The sequence below is a fragment of the Coffea eugenioides genome, chromosome 8, assembly GCF_003713205.1.
Source record: "Coffea eugenioides isolate CCC68of chromosome 8, Ceug_1.0, whole genome shotgun sequence".
Classification (NCBI taxonomy): Eukaryota; Viridiplantae; Streptophyta; class Magnoliopsida; order Gentianales; family Rubiaceae; genus Coffea; species Coffea eugenioides.
The window spans coordinates 44,210,591-44,226,718 of record NC_040042.1 but is presented as its reverse complement, the minus strand read 5'-3'; the positions used below and the strand labels follow the sequence as shown (position 1 = coordinate 44,226,718).

General features: G+C 35.2%; 4 protein-coding genes across 5 annotated transcripts; all 4 read right to left on the bottom strand.

Annotated features, from left to right (window-relative positions):
• Positions 1-86: 86 nt before the first annotated feature.
• LOC113779620 (ATP-dependent Clp protease proteolytic subunit-related protein 2, chloroplastic) lies at positions 87-3,419 on the bottom strand. The gene is made up of 9 exons (XM_027325270.1): positions 3,304-3,419; positions 3,132-3,175; positions 2,960-3,032; positions 1,890-2,010; positions 1,502-1,639; positions 1,277-1,393; positions 905-973; positions 719-814; positions 87-554 (listed from the first exon to the last, which is right to left on the bottom strand). The coding sequence occupies exons 1-9, from the start codon at positions 3,378-3,380 to the stop codon at positions 420-422; spliced, it is 870 nt and encodes a 289-aa protein (XP_027181071.1). The 5' UTR covers positions 3,381-3,419; the 3' UTR covers positions 87-419.
• Positions 3,420-4,001: 582 nt separating this feature from the next.
• LOC113780941 (general transcription and DNA repair factor IIH subunit TFB5) lies at positions 4,002-6,109 on the bottom strand. The gene is made up of 3 exons (XM_027326729.1): positions 6,024-6,109; positions 4,700-4,752; positions 4,002-4,546 (listed from the first exon to the last, which is right to left on the bottom strand). Exons 2-3 carry the CDS (start codon positions 4,732-4,734, stop codon positions 4,369-4,371), a joined length of 213 nt encoding a protein of 70 aa, XP_027182530.1. The 5' UTR covers positions 4,735-4,752; positions 6,024-6,109; the 3' UTR covers positions 4,002-4,368.
• A 1,457-nt stretch (positions 6,110-7,566) lies between these two features.
• Positions 7,567-11,115, bottom strand: LOC113779738 (protein cornichon homolog 4). The gene is made up of 4 exons (XM_027325440.1): positions 10,746-11,115; positions 9,882-10,063; positions 8,040-8,162; positions 7,567-7,934 (listed from the first exon to the last, which is right to left on the bottom strand). Exons 1-4 carry the CDS (start codon positions 10,815-10,817, stop codon positions 7,892-7,894), a joined length of 420 nt encoding a protein of 139 aa, XP_027181241.1. The 5' UTR covers positions 10,818-11,115; the 3' UTR covers positions 7,567-7,891.
• A 2,793-nt stretch (positions 11,116-13,908) lies between these two features.
• On the bottom strand, positions 13,909-15,450 carry LOC113779618. 2 transcript variants are annotated; one of them, XM_027325266.1, is made up of 3 exons: positions 14,830-15,450; positions 14,098-14,301; positions 13,909-13,997 (listed from the first exon to the last, which is right to left on the bottom strand). In XM_027325266.1, the coding sequence occupies exons 1-2, from the start codon at positions 15,290-15,292 to the stop codon at positions 14,141-14,143; spliced, it is 624 nt and encodes a 207-aa protein (XP_027181067.1). In that variant the 5' UTR covers positions 15,293-15,450; the 3' UTR covers positions 13,909-13,997; positions 14,098-14,140. The 2 variants fall into 2 exon arrangements, with proteins under 2 accessions (XP_027181067.1, XP_027181068.1); XM_027325267.1 differs by having other exon boundaries at positions 13,911-14,094; positions 14,195-14,301.
• Positions 15,451-16,128: the final 678 nt, after the last annotated feature.

Genomic DNA, 16,128 nt, shown 5'->3' with positions numbered 1-16,128 from the left:
CTAAAATAAGACACTGCAGGGTCTGCTCCACAAACACCAACATACTTATTGCACGTAGACATGGCAGCATATTCTGCTATATCTGCTACTCAAGCAAGAGAAGAGCCCTGCTAGAATAATGGCAGCCTATAGTTGTCCCACCATGCCCTAGCAGCAACCCCACTACATTATATAAAAATGAAAATTTAATATTCTCCATGATATCTTCTGCTTAGAGTGAGATCTAGCAAAAGAAAACTTCAAGAGATTCAGGAAAAATATGAAAATAATTCAGTATGTAAGCCAGTAGATGACGAAAGGCAAGCATCAATTACACAGTCGCCAATTCATTCGATTCATCACCTCAAAACTCAGGAATATCTTCTCTGGTATAAATAGTCAACAACCTTTTCATTTGTCTGTGACAAGCAATGAATAAGCTAACCAAGACCTGTAGACTCCTTCTTTGGAGCATCAGCCTTAATACGTGGAGGCCTTACTATGCGATCAATAAGACCATATTCAAGGGCTTCTTGAGCATTGAACCGCTTCATTCGACTTAAATCCTTGTGAATCTGCACAACAACATTCAGCTATTACGCTGATAAGCCAGACAAAATAAAATACTCAAATTGACAAGAAGGAAGATGAGACAGAGAAGTTTGCCACTTCCGCGTTCTTTAAAACTTTAAAAAACAATTTTATCAGTCAATCTGAGAGCGGATATGGCAAGCCATACCTTTTCAACTGGTTGGCCAGTTTTCTGTGCCAGCTCCTTGAAGAGGTAATCCCTAATTCTGATAAGTTCGTCTGCTTCATTACGAATGTCATCAGCCTGCCCAACAAAAAAGGGTAATCATCATTACGTTTAAAAGAAACTATTGGAGTCAAACTCATAGAATAATAAAGAGGGCTATAATTGCACCTGGCCCCGAGCAGCCCCAGCAGGAGATTGTAATGCAATTCTTGAAAGTGGCATTGCAAATCGATTGCCCTTTAGATCATAAGATGTCAAAAGGCTCAATGGTCAGAGAGAACCGAAAGTCGGTCATGTTATTAAAAGAGATCACTTGTAGTGAAACAACAGCATAAGAAAGCAAAATGCAAATAATTCTACCCTATACATACACTCTTACAGAACACTATCAAACATAAACCAACTGAAAGTCCTTTTAAGTAGATAAAATTGTGATCTATAACTACTAATAGATCTGTGATAGTTTAGTTAACTGATCAAAATGACGTATATCAGACAGCAATAAGCCTGATATTTGACTTTTTCAGAAGAAATCATTACCTTTTCACCTGCAGCAAGAAGAAAGCCAGCCAGATTATAGGCATAGCCCACACAGTGGGTGGCAACAGGGCTTTTCAAGCTCTGCATCGTGTCATATATAGCCATGCTTGGAGTAAGCTGCAAAAGGAGGAAATTTCAGAAAAAATGAGAGCTACACCAGAAGCAAGAAGATGTGAAAACAAAACCAAAAATTAATTTGTACAGAAGTTTAAATAACCAACTCACATCCCCACCAGGGCCATTGATATACATGTACAGCTTCTTGGAGTCTTCAATGCTGTCAAGGTACAGCATGGTTGCCAGTATCTGATTGCTGAATTCTTCATCTATATTTTGCCCAATAAATATAACACGTTCACGATACTGCATCAGAAAACTTGGTGAACTACTTTTTTATGCAAGAAAAGGAACAAGCAAAGATCACACAGAAAAATTAGGCAAGAATTTTGTAAGGATGAGAATCCACCCATTAACTTAGGCTCAAAAAAGGAACAGTTGAAACACAAATGATCTAGGTCAATTGTTTGGTTGTATATTCCAATATGTATGAACTCCAGACAACTAGAATTGCATGAGTTACATCTAAGTTGTAGAAAGCAGCCAATTGACTTACAAGAGCATTCCACAAATCTACCCACTGCCAAGTCCCTTCAGTCACATTTCTGTAAGGCACTCTTGGTGTCCCTATCGGCATCATTGTAATACGTGCACGAGTTGCCTTAGTGTCACATGATCTGGAAATGAAGAAATGAATAGATTCAATACATTCTACTAAAAATGTTTTATGTGGCATGATGCAGTATAGCAGATGTGGACCTTGTACACAGACAATGGTGACATAAAATTGAAACATTCTTGTGCTTATACACACAGTTTTGTATCTTCATAGGCATATATGCCAATATTAACCAGAAACTTATGCTTTGCCACCAGGAACGACACATCAGAAATTTTCAAATCTTCTAAAGAAATGCTTGTAGGCAAATCAAAAGCATGCACTAAAATATACACATTGCATAGCAAGAAAAGCAACTAAGGAAACCAGCCTGGCACAATAATCTCGCATCTACTAATATAAAATTTGCACAAGGAGTAAAAAGCTGGAAGCAAGGGGAGAAGTAGTTTGGGAGCTGCCCTGCCACAACCTCAATCTCTCCGCCGACCTGATGCTTGTAATTTCATCAAATGTAAGACAAGAATTCAGGATGAACATTCAAACTCTTTCATCAAACTTAATATTACACCAATTGGCCCAATAGCCAAAAAAAAAAAAAAGAGTTGTAAGAACTCTGAACTTTCGCCTTAACCCTTCCTAGCCCAACAAAATTCAACGTGGCCCACAAAAGAAGGGGACTTGGTAGCAAGGGTGGTGCATTTCCTGTATTTTTACCTGATAATTCAGTGAATCATCAGAATATAAATACGTCAATGCAATATCACCCAGCTAAAAGGTTGCAAAATCAAGTAGACAAATTAGCCTGCCAAATAAGTGACTCACTCCTTTAAAAATTTTCCAGAAAATTTTCACAAATTCTAGCTCACCGAACAAAATTCACCAACTAATATTACCCAATTAACTTGAAAGACCTAATTAATCCATAAATATGATCAATGAACATTTGAAGCCAAAAAAGAGAAAAGAAAAGAAAACTGAAAACCCATAAAATGGAGCCCAAAGACTACCTGGATTCGATGCTTTGGTAAACTCTATTATAGAATTCGACATTCAGGTTGTTTTTTGAAATCCCATAAGAATCTGCAAAAAATAATAATAATAATAATAATAAAGCTGAAGTTCACCAAACCTCCAAAACCCATAAAAGATAAAGCAATTAACTTAATGAATTTCACATACTTGGGCATTGAACCCTTAAACCCACATAGACTTTGCTTGCACAACTGCAAAACACACAGAAAAGGATTCCAGAGTTATGAAGGGAAAAAGATGCTTTTTTTTCATTTTTTTCTTAATTCTGTATCGAGAAAGCATATAGAAAATAAATTTCTAAGTGGAAGAGAAAGGGTACCTGAGAGAAGGCTGAGGGGTTCTAGTGCTGGAGCGGAGACATGAAGAAGTGGCGGGATGGAGAGAGACTACTGCCATCGTTGCTGGATAGAGTGACCGAGGAAGAGGCAAGAGAAAGGCTGTTTATGACATCTGATGGAAACGCGCGAGGGCAAAAGTGCGTTTTCCAGTTACGAACTTGAAGTCGCGCTACTTGGTACGAGTTTATTTAGCCTAGTTGCCCTGTAGTAATGAAGTTCGGTCCGAACCAGGGAAGCCCGTGCAAGCTTTGGATCTAGAGGCTTGGAAGAGTAGAAAACTGCACTAATTATTTTAGCAATGTACGCTACCAATGATCATAAAAATTTAGTGTTGACAGAGCTCCCTTTTTTTTTTTTTTTTTTTTTTTGTGAAGTCTAAGGCTAAACATTTTACAACTCCAGAATTAATATAATTTTCATTCTTGGATTAGAATCAGCTTGGATAGAGTGAGTTCATTTGGATCATTTTGTCTAACAAGCAACAATTTACATGAACTGCTAGTAATTCCTTTGATGCCGAAATATTAAGTCTTTGCATGCCAAAAATTAATCGAGTATTGGACAAGCTTTCCCAGTGGGAAAATGATCAATGTAGTAAAGAAATGGATTGTGATTGAAGACTGGCACTCTGTGAAAATATCAGTCACCTTCAAAGAAATCTGTCTCGTAAATCCAGTAGTTAACAAACAAGTAGCATTGGCAATGCAACAAAAACAGTTAATAAAGGAAAGCTAAATTTACTCGAACCCTGAAAAAACAGAAGATAAAAAAAAAAAATCCAGAGTTTAACTGATAAGCTCTTCAAGTTCTCACTTTCAATCTCTAAGAATGCAACTGCAACCAAATTTATATAGTAGTCATAACAAAATTGTATGCCATGCATGCTTAGCATTAGGTTGACTAACAGCCGAAAGAACTAGTAACATCAAGTGAAGCTCAGAAATCTCATTTTCTTCTTCCTTCAACCCATCAAGAATAAAGCAACTGCCTGCTTTGATATACCAAAAGACTGTTGCAGAGGCATCATTAAACTTCACTTGAAAGCATTAAGAAGGCTTCTCATAAGTATTCTGCTCCCTGAATTCTGCAATGGCTGATCTTATCATTCCAGCAACATCAGATCGTACAAAGAGATGAGTGTTATCTAAAACATGTATAATAAACTTCTGTGATTGAGGTAGTGCTGCATTCATGTTGATGATGAATTGAGCCATGGGTACGTCACTGCATGGACAGAAGATACGGTGTTGGTTAAAAGAAAGCTAGAACAAGATGCAGAAACATGACGTGCAATGCGTCACAGTTAGTCAATGAAAGCAAAAAATTAACAAACAGAAAATAACATTCCCTTAACAAATGGAGAAAAAGGTGATTTACCATGAAATCATCAGTCCCTTGATGGCATTCACCATGTTGTCCAGATTTATAATCTGGAGTCAAAATAAAGGTGTGTAAGAGGATAATAACCATCCACAGAATATAAATGACGCATGGAATGTTACAACTTAAATCTAGGATAGAGGAACATCTAGTTAACAAGCAAGTAGCAGACGATATAGAAAGCGATCTATTCAAACAATCTTCCTCAATTATAATTTACAAGGGCACAGTTTCGTTAACTCATCAATAGATTCTGCTAGCAATAAGAGTGACACAATAGTTTTCCAAGATCTCTTCCAGAAAATGCAATGCAAACAAAGTTGTTTCTCATGTTACTCCAATGAGTTGTCCACTATTACCCCAGCATTTTATCAAAAAATTATGTAGATGTCATTGCCTGAGTACTGTAGTTGAGTTGTAACCAGGAAAATGCCATACATATTGCTTTGGTTTAACAACTTAGGATTATTATCATGAAAAACAGAGATACTTGTGTAACCTGATGCACATATAGTTGAACTCTGTGCACCAGAAAATATGAGAGTTAGCAACCCCCATGTCGTCTTTGGTGATACCACCATGATTCTGATACGTGAGAATTCATATCAGTTTGGTAGTGGTATCATCAAATGATGAAGCAAGACAACAAGCATGAATGATAGTTTATAACACATAAATAACAATCAAATTATATGAAACTGAGCTATCAGATATCGACTTGATCTTGCAAAAGCAGTTTACAGGAAATGGTTGATCAGATACATGTGCGGGACTTAAGGTGCCAGATAACACCAATTATGGAGGTTAAACAACTGAGATTTTCAAACATGCACCAAATACAGGAATTTAATTCATAAAACCAATACTTTCTTTGACAAAAAACAGCTACAGGCTTAAACATAGTAGGATACCATAATTTCACAACCACAGGGTAGAGAACAAAAAGAAACTACTCAAATTAGTAATTTGAAAGCTTATCTCCTAATTGGTTGTATACGACAACTCTCCAACATATCATTCATCCGAGCCAAAATTCAAGGGTTCTTACAATTCCCATTTAATAAACCGAATTTGCCTCAACAACCAAGGTTCTTGGTATCGATAGAAAAATTCATCGCACAGGTTTGAGCCCTTAGCCCATTAGAAAAAGCTACACACGTGGACTTCTAAGTCTTCACCAAACTAACCAACCACGAAGAACTACATATATCTGATTACCACGAACCTAGGATCAGCTGAAGTAAGCTCTATTCAAGCAACTCGTGCATTTTGGTTAAATAATTACTCAAATGAAGCAGATAATCAAGAAATCAGAACAAACCTCGTCGAGTCAGAGAGAGAGAGAGAGGGGAGGTACTGAAAAGACTGTGACCGAGAAACAGAGCAGATTGCGGTTGGATGCCAAAGCTGACGGAGAAGGGTTTTTAGCCGTGCTAAACATTTTGCACAATTATTGGAAAATTGCAGGGTGAGTCCCCTAAGTTTTGGAGTTTGAACGAGTCTCATTTTTGCTTCTTTGCCTTCTTGTGTTTCATCTTTAACATTTTATTCTTTTATACTAAATTTCAATTTACTCCCTTAGGTTTTAACATTACATTGAGGAAAAGAGTTAGTACAACTTTTGTGAGTTCGATGAATAAATTTATCCACTCTAATGTTCCAAAAAAAAAAATGAGATCCGACGGAAAGAGTAATTCTCAGTTGTTGAAATGGTTTTAAATTATGAGATACACACCACTTAATGATCTTCCAAATTTAAGTTGTCCATTTAATTTATAAAGAATAAATTTCCTTAGTGGAATGGACAAAACAAAAATCAGAAAACTACTCAAGATTTTGCACCCATGGTACAAAATTATAATGAGGTTTTGTATTACTTTAGTCCAATATTTTCTGGCCGTCGTACCATCCAACGATTAGCATTTTGCATCAAGACAATTTAATTAGGACTAACTTTACTTTACACTTCCAAATTTGTATCATTTTATTAGTACTTTAAATTCAATTATAAACTCCTTGCACCCTAAGCTCTTCATTTTAGACACTTTATACTTTAAACTCTCAAGTTTGTCCTATTCAAATCCAATCAATGACAAAATTAGCAAAATTAACGGTATAAAAAACCTATAAATTAATGACAGTGCGCTGAAAATGAGCAAAAGAAGTCAAGGTATTGCAGTTAGAACAGAATGACACATTATCATTAATTTACACTGTCTTTTTTGTCGTTAATTTGTGTTGATGATATTAGTGATTGGAACTACATAAATCAATAACAATGTGCTTAAAGTGGTAAAAAAAAAAAAGCTAATGGATCGAAAATAGGACAAAATAATATATTATCATTAATTTACACTATTCTTTATCTCATTAATTTAGCTTGGAACTATACAAATCAATAACAATGTGCTTAAAGTGGTAAAAAAAAAAAAAGCTAATGGATCGAAAATAGGACAAAATAATATATTATCATTAATTTACACTATCCTTTATCTCATTAATTTAGCTAACATTGTCATTGATTGACTTAACTTAGATAAACTTAAAAATTTAGGGTGCCAAATGTCTAAAATTGAGAGTATAATTTGCAAAGTATTTAAAATCAAAATTTAGAATGCAAAATGAAAATGTGGAACAAGTTTGAAGGTGCAAAGTGGAGTTAGTCTATTCATTTATGGTATTTACTATACATCCCACAAGTGTAGAAATTCTAGCCCAAAAAAAATGATAATACCAGAATTAAAATCGCCACTGCTTAACTTCCTGCTTTGTCTAGAGCACTCATTTTTCGGGTAATCTGCTAGATAATATCTACATGAGCATTGAGCATTAAGAGTGAATACATGACGAGGAGGAAATGCAAGTTAAGAAAACAACAGCAACAACGCAAGCTGATCATGCAAAAATCTGTTCAAAGTACCGGGCAAAACCTTCAGCAACAGTACATGGTTCCAGAGCGGCATTAGAGGCGGATAATATTGCAAGAAATCAAGGGGCAAGTGATGAAGACTTGTGCAGTCAAAACATATCCGAAACTAAAAATCTTGCAATGTTACAATGAATCTAGGATTCACTATCACAATCTGACCCAAAGCTCAGGGACCTACTTCTGAACCCTGATCTTTCTGATTAGTGTTTACAAGAAAAAATCATACTCAAGTGCCCAGAATCTTCCAATCACTGAAAGTCTTAGGCGAAGTGGTCATCATCTTCCAATGCACTGTATATCAACCTACAAAAAGCATGAAAATGTTGTTAAAAACCATATCATCACAGCCTTAACCTTCATGTAGGCAACGTAGATGCTTGATGTTAAGCTGATTGGTCCATGACTTACCAGAATAGGGACATGAACAGGAAAAGCATGAGGTAGCCAAGTTTGAAAAGCCGTTTTTTCTTTTCTCGATTGAGCATATTAAAAACCTCAGTTACATCTATGAGGTGTTCTCGTCGATTATACCTGATGCAAACAAAACATGACTCAGGAGAGTAAGTATAATCTACCATTATATAGCAGGCACATAGTGCGTTTATATAACACCAAATCCATTAAATTGCTAAATTTCTAATCGATTTAGGGATTTGAAATCCTCACAAGCCCCTCTAGGTTGTTTGGATTACTTGGGAGGTATTTGGGTCTGTAATCCACCAATTTTTCAGCTGCTTTTAAATGTAATTACATAATTGGTGGATTACAAACCCAAATACCTCCAAAGTAATCCAAAAAACCTAGGAATTTGAGAGGATTTCAAATTATTCGTCATATCCCTTGTCAAATCCCTCAGTCCAAATGTAGTAAGGATTTCTAATCCTTAACTTTTCAAAACATAAATTTGTATCTAACTTTATAAATGAGGAAGCAGCGCAATCAAATATTTAGGAACAAAATCACTAGGCAGAACCAGCAAACCATAACAAGCTTCATAGGAATAAATCTAAAAGCAAATCTTGATTAACTCACAGTTCATAAATTTAGAAGCACAGGAACATAAATTGATACTGTCAATGAGCAGTCTAAGTGTCCAAATGCAAGTCAAATTAGACAGCTCAGAAGAAACATAAAAATTACAGGAAAAAAATGTTTCAAAGGAAGCTGGACAAGAGACATTGACAAAAGCACATGAAGTGATAGCTTCCAAAATAAGTTCGAATTGTGTGCAGTTGTGACAAATTGTTAAGTTACAAGACACTAAATGTACTTGAATAGCTTTATTTCAATTCTTTGTCTACAAGCTAAGCATAAGACTCTAAACAACTATGCACAAAGTTTTTACCCACCCCGCAATTGTTACAAAATCTGCTTTCTGAGAAAACATGTCATGCAATGCTACAGGAGGTTCCCCAAAACCTAAATGTCAAATTTCATGGGGTATTCATTAGAAATATTGGTAAAACTAAAGGTAAAATTATCTTGAATGGATTAACAAACAGACTAGTGGAATAAGCAATCACTACATACAAAAACTTTTCACTAAACACTTTATTGTCTTTGTCTTATGATGTGTCAATAAAGTACATTTCCCAGACAGCAAATACATAAGGTTCGTTTAAAGGAAAAGGAAATGTACATGGCACAAAATGGGATGGCAACTTTATAGTCATCTTTAGAACTATGATTGATATATAACCTTGAAGACCTAATTTATTTAATATCAAGTCTTTTTGTAATTCCCAACAATGATGTAATTTTCAAGAACAATTTTTGTCCATAAAGCTATAATGGCTAATATTTGTAGTAATCAATAATCAGAAACTTTTTTGGTGAAAGAACTTTATGACAATTATTTTTATAAGTGAATCTCCTTTGTATCTCCTAAGGATCATTGCTGTTATAGGCCATATATTTTTGGAGTGTTATCGACCTAAAAGATTCTATTGGTTCGGAAAATAAGCACAATATTTCACATTGGTACTATTTGAAAACATTTACAACTTCTCTATCTCCAAAAAACACAATAGTATGGATCTTATATACACAAACAAAGAAGTGAGAGAAGTAACAAAGTGTATCACAACCACATAGAAAACTAGTAAGCACACAAGAGAAATGTGAATAACGAAATTATAACAAGACTCAGTACTTCAGATAAGCGATAAATTTTATTTCTTCCGGTTATAAGTAAAAACTAAGATCAATTTGCTATAATTTAAAGTAGAAAACAAGTTTGTAAAGACTTACAATGTGAAATTGTAGTACAAATATGGAATACTGAGCAGTGCCATGATCCAATGCCCCGTCAAAAGGAAGAGCAAGGATAGAACACCTTGTGTAATGAACTCAGGTAAAATCACTTTGTTTATCCTAGAAGCTGAATCATAGGGGTTGATATAATCAAACTCTAGATCCGCCAAGCACATGAGCTGCAAAAAAATAAATAGGTTGTCATACTTTGGAATTGTGTTATTGAACAAGCAAATGACTTCTAGTTCTATCTCCATCCTTACTTAACAATATTCCATTTTACATAATTTTCAAGTAAGATACATTAAACATAAAATTCTCAAGCAATGTTGCATTCGCGAAGGTTTATGAATTTACTCCCCGTAGAAAAGATACAAACACAGAAATTTTAACTAGAAATACTGGACTTGTGCATTCTGAATTGAGGGTAGATTTAAGCAAGTCTATGCAACTTTCAATTGGTAGAATACAGATGTCTACACAGAGTACCATAAAGAAGGAAAGTTGAAGTCACTATGGCAAGGTATTCTGATTTTCACCACTGCAAATGAATTTAGGATGCTTTAGAAACATCTCTAATAACCAAAAAAAAAAAAAAAAAATTCTAACAAATCAATTGGAAATAAATTCCTGATCAAACTGGAAGATAAAAGAATGCAAATAAGTATAACCTCAAATAATTTGGGACAAAAACAACAACTAAAACTGCAAAGAAAATCGTACACTAATTCATAAACCAGCAGAATCTACACAACTCCATCTCCATTAATACAATAATTTAAAAAAAAGGGGTGAGAATTCAAAACATTAGTAGTACATGTAAAGAATATTAGCATAGTTGAAGGGCTAAAGCTGGTTGACCTGGAAAACGACCATGACGATCACTCCTATAATTATGAAGAAGAATAGTAGCCACGCCCACACATCTCCCATGGTAGATTTCTAAATTGCAAAGTGCTCTTCTGTTCTTGTATTTATTGAACTAGAATTTATGCAATAGAAAAAAGAAAAGCACAAGGTAACAGGTACAGAGGAGCAGGTGGAGATGCGAAGTGGGCTACACTTAGATGTTGGCTCTGTACCAGAATAGTTTGGCTTTGCCGAGGTTGAAAGTTAAGGATCGGAAAAGAAGAGGTGGGACGGTGGGAGTTCTGCCGTCTAGACGACGCAGTTTCAAGCCGCAGCGGAGCGGTCTTTTAACTTTTTGAGTTGACCCAACATTATTGTAAGTGGAGTGCTACTTAGAAGTCTTAAACTGGGACTGGGACTGGGACTCCTTCCCAATCGGGAGAATGAATTGTATGGAAATTATAATTGTAGCGTTCTTTTTCCATTTTATTTGAGATTGTTAATTTGTTATAATGTTTAGGTATACTTAAATTACATCAATCAAATTCAACTAACTCACAATATGAATCCACACACTTTATTATTTTCTCTTGTATTTATACACTCTTGTGATTTAGCTTGTCGGAAAAATTAATAGTAAATAAACTCCATCTTAAGTGGTTCCCAATTAGTTCAAGTAAATTATAAAGGTCATCTCATCTAGGATTACATTATCCCAAGATTATGAGATAGGTTCAATTCAAATGTTTTGAAAACCGGATGCCTCCGATCCGATTCAGTTAAAAAATCAAATAATTAATTGAACCGGTCAAGAACGGGTTGAATAAAAGGGTGACTATTTTTGTGTTTTAGAAACCAATCAGATAAAGAATAAAATCATATCAGTAACCCTGTCACACTTCCATCCCTTCAACAAAATAATGTTACTATGCTATCTTACTAATAGTTCTATTTTCTTCAAATACATAGGGCATGTTCTTGATTAATTATTTTAACTAATTATAAATTTTGATTTTGGATAATCAGTTTTTGTGATGTTCTACGTTGCTTTTGTAGTCTGATTATAGATTTTTTTAATGACCAAAAAAATTAAAATCTATAATTATCCTAAGAGTAGCTTTTGCTAATTCTGATTATTCTCTATAATCAAATTTTATAAAATTTAAAACAACTGAGGACAAAGCCATAATTACTTGCAAATGATTGCCTTTTTTTCTCTAAGTGCTCCTAATAAAAGGTACAGAATGAGTGGATAAGCGTTACAAATGGTAGCTATGAAATTTGGACCCTAATTAATCCTTTATAATCCAAGAAAATGGTAGTTATGATATTTGAACCCCAATGAAACACCACATGATATAGGAGTCATGACTCGTGAACAATCCATATCGCTCACGAAAGGAAACTTGACTTCTCACTCGTATGGGAATTTTAGTGTGGTAGAAAAGGAAGTAAAAGACCCGATTTAGAAGGATGAAAATGAAGCTACATTTTATAAAAAGTTTACAAAATTTTAAGTGAGAATTTTATGAAGCTACAGTTTTAGAAGGTGAGAAACTTGCAAGAAGCCTATTACAATTTTTCTAAATACCCATCTTATCTTTATAGAGCTGCTGAACAAATTTTTATTACCCTATCCCTTAGTTTTTGATACGTAAGAATGGTCTGAAAAAGAGGTGCTTTTTAAATTTGTCCGTTTCATTCCACTATTTGGTATAAATCATTTAAGTGGGTAAACCCTTTCTCTCTAAAATGCTCATTCCAAAAAAATTTTTTGGAATCCTATTAGGCTATTCTTCAAAATTAAAAAAATATATATAGAGAAAACTCTTTCGACCTCCATTCTAGAATGTCAAAATAGTAAAATGTCAAGTTTATCTTTATATTGCCATATCTTAATCTATTTGTAAGCTAATTAATGTTTGAATGTAATTTTTCATAACAAAGAATTTTTCTTGTATTTAAAATATCTTTGTCTAGTAAACCTTGGATTTTTGAACAATTGTGTAAGAATTTTTTTATTAAAAATAAATTATAATTGTTATTTTACATTGCTAGTTATATTTGGTAGTAGATGCAAAACTTTAACATAAAAAATCTAAACGTTAGAATGAATCAAAGATTACAATTGAAGAATGAATATCATTATAGAATAAATAACACAAAAAGTATTAAAATATGTTATGTCCTATAAACTAATTCAGGGTAAATGAGTCAAATTTGCATTTATTGTATTTCATTTTGACATAGAAGGACATCAAAATATTGGTTATACGAATATTAAAAACTGAATGGACATTCCATTATGGCTTGTGCACTGGATTCTGGAGTGATAAAATTTTTTCCATACTATTCTCAAATCTCGATGGAAATCTATTCTAGACATTTTCGCATACCACATGAGGGTTATATGTCTAAAATCATTCAAGACTCAACTTTTAGGTTTACTTCTCTTCTTCTGAGTAATTAGTGATAATGCTCTTCAGTTTTCCAATGCATTGAAGTTCGAACCAATTACTATCGAGTGCGTGCCTCTTGTCATTCCCAAAAAGCTTGGGGTATCTAAACAGACCATGCTAGCTCTTATATTATCCCGACTGACACTCTACTGATATCATCTGTCTCTTTACTTTTTCTTGGCAATTGATTGAAAGTGAAAAGTGATGGAGGTTAAAACGTATAAAAACTCTGTTATCATTAGGATTAAGAGGGTGGATGAGCACGAAGTTTACTTCAGGATCAAGCGGGATCGTCCACTTCGTGATGTGATGCTTGAGTATTGCAATTATCTGAAACTGGACTACGATGCCATAAGGTTCACTTTCAATGGGATTAAGGTAAAATGCTCCGCCACAGCGGATGATCTTGGCCTCAAGGATAATGACACAATCGATGCCTGGTCTGATCAAACTGGTGGTGGTCCGGCTGTCTAGCATTTTCAATCTTTTAGCGATCTTATTACTTAATTTGTGGCTACAAAGATTGAGTCTTTGTGGAAGATAGAATTAAGCACTGAAATTTGTGTACTTGAATCCATTAAATGGTAGATGTTAAGGGTGTTTTTTATGTCACTAATTGATTTCCCCACATTGTTTATATCACACTCTCCGGAATATGCATAGAAGAATGGATAGGAATGCTTGGTTATGTTGTATATGCTTCATGTTTCATATGAGGTTAATAAAAGATATGTAGCTAGACAGCAACCATTTACATCTAGCAAATTTTATTCGCTTGATAGAGATTGAAATTTTCAAGTTCTTCGTTCTTGTTTTGTAGACAATTTAACGCTGGGAAATACTAAGAACTATAGTAAGAAATCCATGAGCTTTGTCAATGGAAATGGAGTCCCTCCCTTAGCCTGGTTCTTGTTTTGTAGACAATTTAACGCTGGGAAATACTAAGAACTATAGTAAGAAATCCATGAGCTTTGTCAATGGAAATGGAGTCCCTCCCTTAGCCTGGTTCGAACAAGAGGAACTGATGCTGATCACAGCATGGCTAGGTCTTTGACAGAGAAAGAAATTTCGCGATCCCAAATTCTTCAGCTTCTCCTCTGGTTTCAATCCTGCAATTCACAGGAATTGCGTTCACTAATTGTGATCCTTTTTGAAAGAAAAGGGGAAAAGAAACGCTAAAGAAACAGAAATGAATCTAATATGGTTGAATTGGTTGATGGCTAAAACGAAAACAACATCGATCATGAGCTTAAGTCGACTTTCTACATACTAGCTATGCTTCTGTCTGCCAAAAAGCATTAATTTCGTAAAATTGGCATAGTTCAAAATGTTCTTTGATACCCACAATCCAAACAGAGACGACTTGGTAATGGATAAGCATTTTTCCCCCCTGTTTTAACTTTTCACTTCCAAACAAACCCCTACAGAGAGCACCACACCCTGTCTCTCTCTCTCTATTTTTTTTTCTCACAACATTTCTTGGTTTTTAGGACGTCTAATTAATGTTTAAAATATTCACACACCATAATCTGAACCATACTCTAAATAATGCAGCAAAAACAAGGCATTCATGCAAATAAACAAAAATAATGCATGGCAGTGACATAATTTCAAGCTAGCCCAATTATAAACCTCACCTTCCAGACAAAACTGCGAGTAATGAAGCTCATAAATCCGATGATCACTACTTGTCAACAAGGGCCGCCTCTTCTCTCTCGTATATATATCCACAACCGCCTTTATCAAATCCCCAACGCTGTCTTCCTGCGACATCACCACCTGCACTGGCCCCAAACTACTCTGCAGGTTCACATTCATTAACAACTTGGTCGGCTTCCTCCCATTACTCAACCATGCAGCTGACGCCAGCTTTCCAGTAGCATCCGGAATACCACCTGGGGTTTTGGATTTTGCACGTGGGTTCGGGAATTCCAGCAGTGCTCTTCCCTTGCCGCCTTCCGCAGCAGAGTTGCTATTCGCCACCTTGGGATTCCGATGTTTTGGTGGAGATAGAAAAGCCATTTTGGTTGAAAAGAAGAAATTTATGAAATAAAACATCGTGCTGGTGAGGCGCTGGATGAATGGACTGGATGTATACATGTATCACAAGGCAGACAGATTGATTCTATTTGAGTGACAAGTCTTGGTGTGTAAAACTAAATGGTGCTTTAGTACATGGGATGGGAGGTGTTAGGCTGTTGAGGTTCAAGAAGGTTATAGCGATCCATGGAGCATACGGCAAAGTGAAATCATTTGGCTTGATGTTTATGACTTCTGTGTTTGTATATGAAGGGAGATTGGCTGAGAAGCTTCTTGGAAAGTGGTATTCTTGTTTTTTTCCCGTTTTGTTATTAACTATCGTTGCATCCTTTCCTACTAAGTACCTGTAGTATTTGGGTAACACAGAACTAGAAGATATTAGCCAATTGGAACAGATACACCATTTGAGGTTAAGTTAACGAGTGGCTTTGATTTTTTTCATGGTCTGCCAATTGGGACAGAAACCCTAATTGAAGCGAAGGCAGCTAGTGATACAGTACAATTAATCAGAGTTGGCACTGGGAGCTACCAAGAGACGTGGTCGTGTGCAGGAAAAATGCAAACACTTCTATTTGGTTGATAAAGCACTCGTGGCAATTAAGAATCCTCACCCTCACGTGCAAAATTAGTGTCCAGCAGGTCAGGCCGTGACTTCCAAAATTAGTCCAATAGGTAGTGACTCCCAATAGGACTTTTTTTTTTTTTTTAGTCCAATAAGTGTTGCTTATTTTTCTGAAAAACAAAGCAATAGATTTTACAAGTTCAATGACAAAGTTAATGCAGGATGATCAACTAAGTGAAAGGGGGTTTTTTTTTTTTCATTCGAAGTCGTCATACTTAATGCTTGCAATAGAGACAAAACACTTTTTTCTTGATGAACAATTACTGTCATCGGA

Bases quoted from the DNA above. Each gene is read 5' to 3' on its own strand.
- LOC113779620 (XM_027325270.1), bottom strand. From the start codon at position 3,380: ATGGCAGTAGTCTCTCTCCATCCCGCCACTTCTTCATGTCTCCGCTCC. The intron at 3,176-3,303 runs GTACCCTTTCTC...TGTGTTTTGCAG, and splicing joins ACCCCTCAGCCTTCTCTCAG to TTGTGCAAGCAAAGTCTATG. The intron at 2,011-2,959 runs GTAGTCTTTGGG...CTTCATTTCCAG, and splicing joins TACCAAAGCATCGAATCCAG to ATCATGTGACACTAAGGCAA.
- LOC113779618 (XM_027325266.1), bottom strand. From the start codon at position 15,292: ATGTATACATCCAGTCCATTCATCCAGCGCCTCACCAGCACGATGTTT. The intron at 14,302-14,829 runs GTGAGGTTTATA...TGTGAATTGCAG, and splicing joins CTCGCAGTTTTGTCTGGAAG to GATTGAAACCAGAGGAGAAG.
- LOC113780941 (XM_027326729.1), bottom strand. From the start codon at position 4,734: ATGGTGAATGCCATCAAGGGACTGATGATTTCATG. The intron at 4,547-4,699 runs GTAAATCACCTT...CTGTCCATGCAG, and splicing joins AAGGGACTGATGATTTCATG to TGACGTACCCATGGCTCAAT.
- LOC113779738 (XM_027325440.1), bottom strand. From the start codon at position 10,817: ATGGGAGATGTGTGGGCGTGGCTACTATTCTTCTTCATAATTATAGGA. The intron at 10,064-10,745 runs GTCAACCAGCTT...ATTTTTTTGCAG, and splicing joins TCGTCATGGTCGTTTTCCAG to CTCATGTGCTTGGCGGATCT. The intron at 8,163-9,881 runs GTAAGTCTTTAC...TGTTTGCATCAG, and splicing joins TTGTACTACAATTTCACATT to GTATAATCGACGAGAACACC.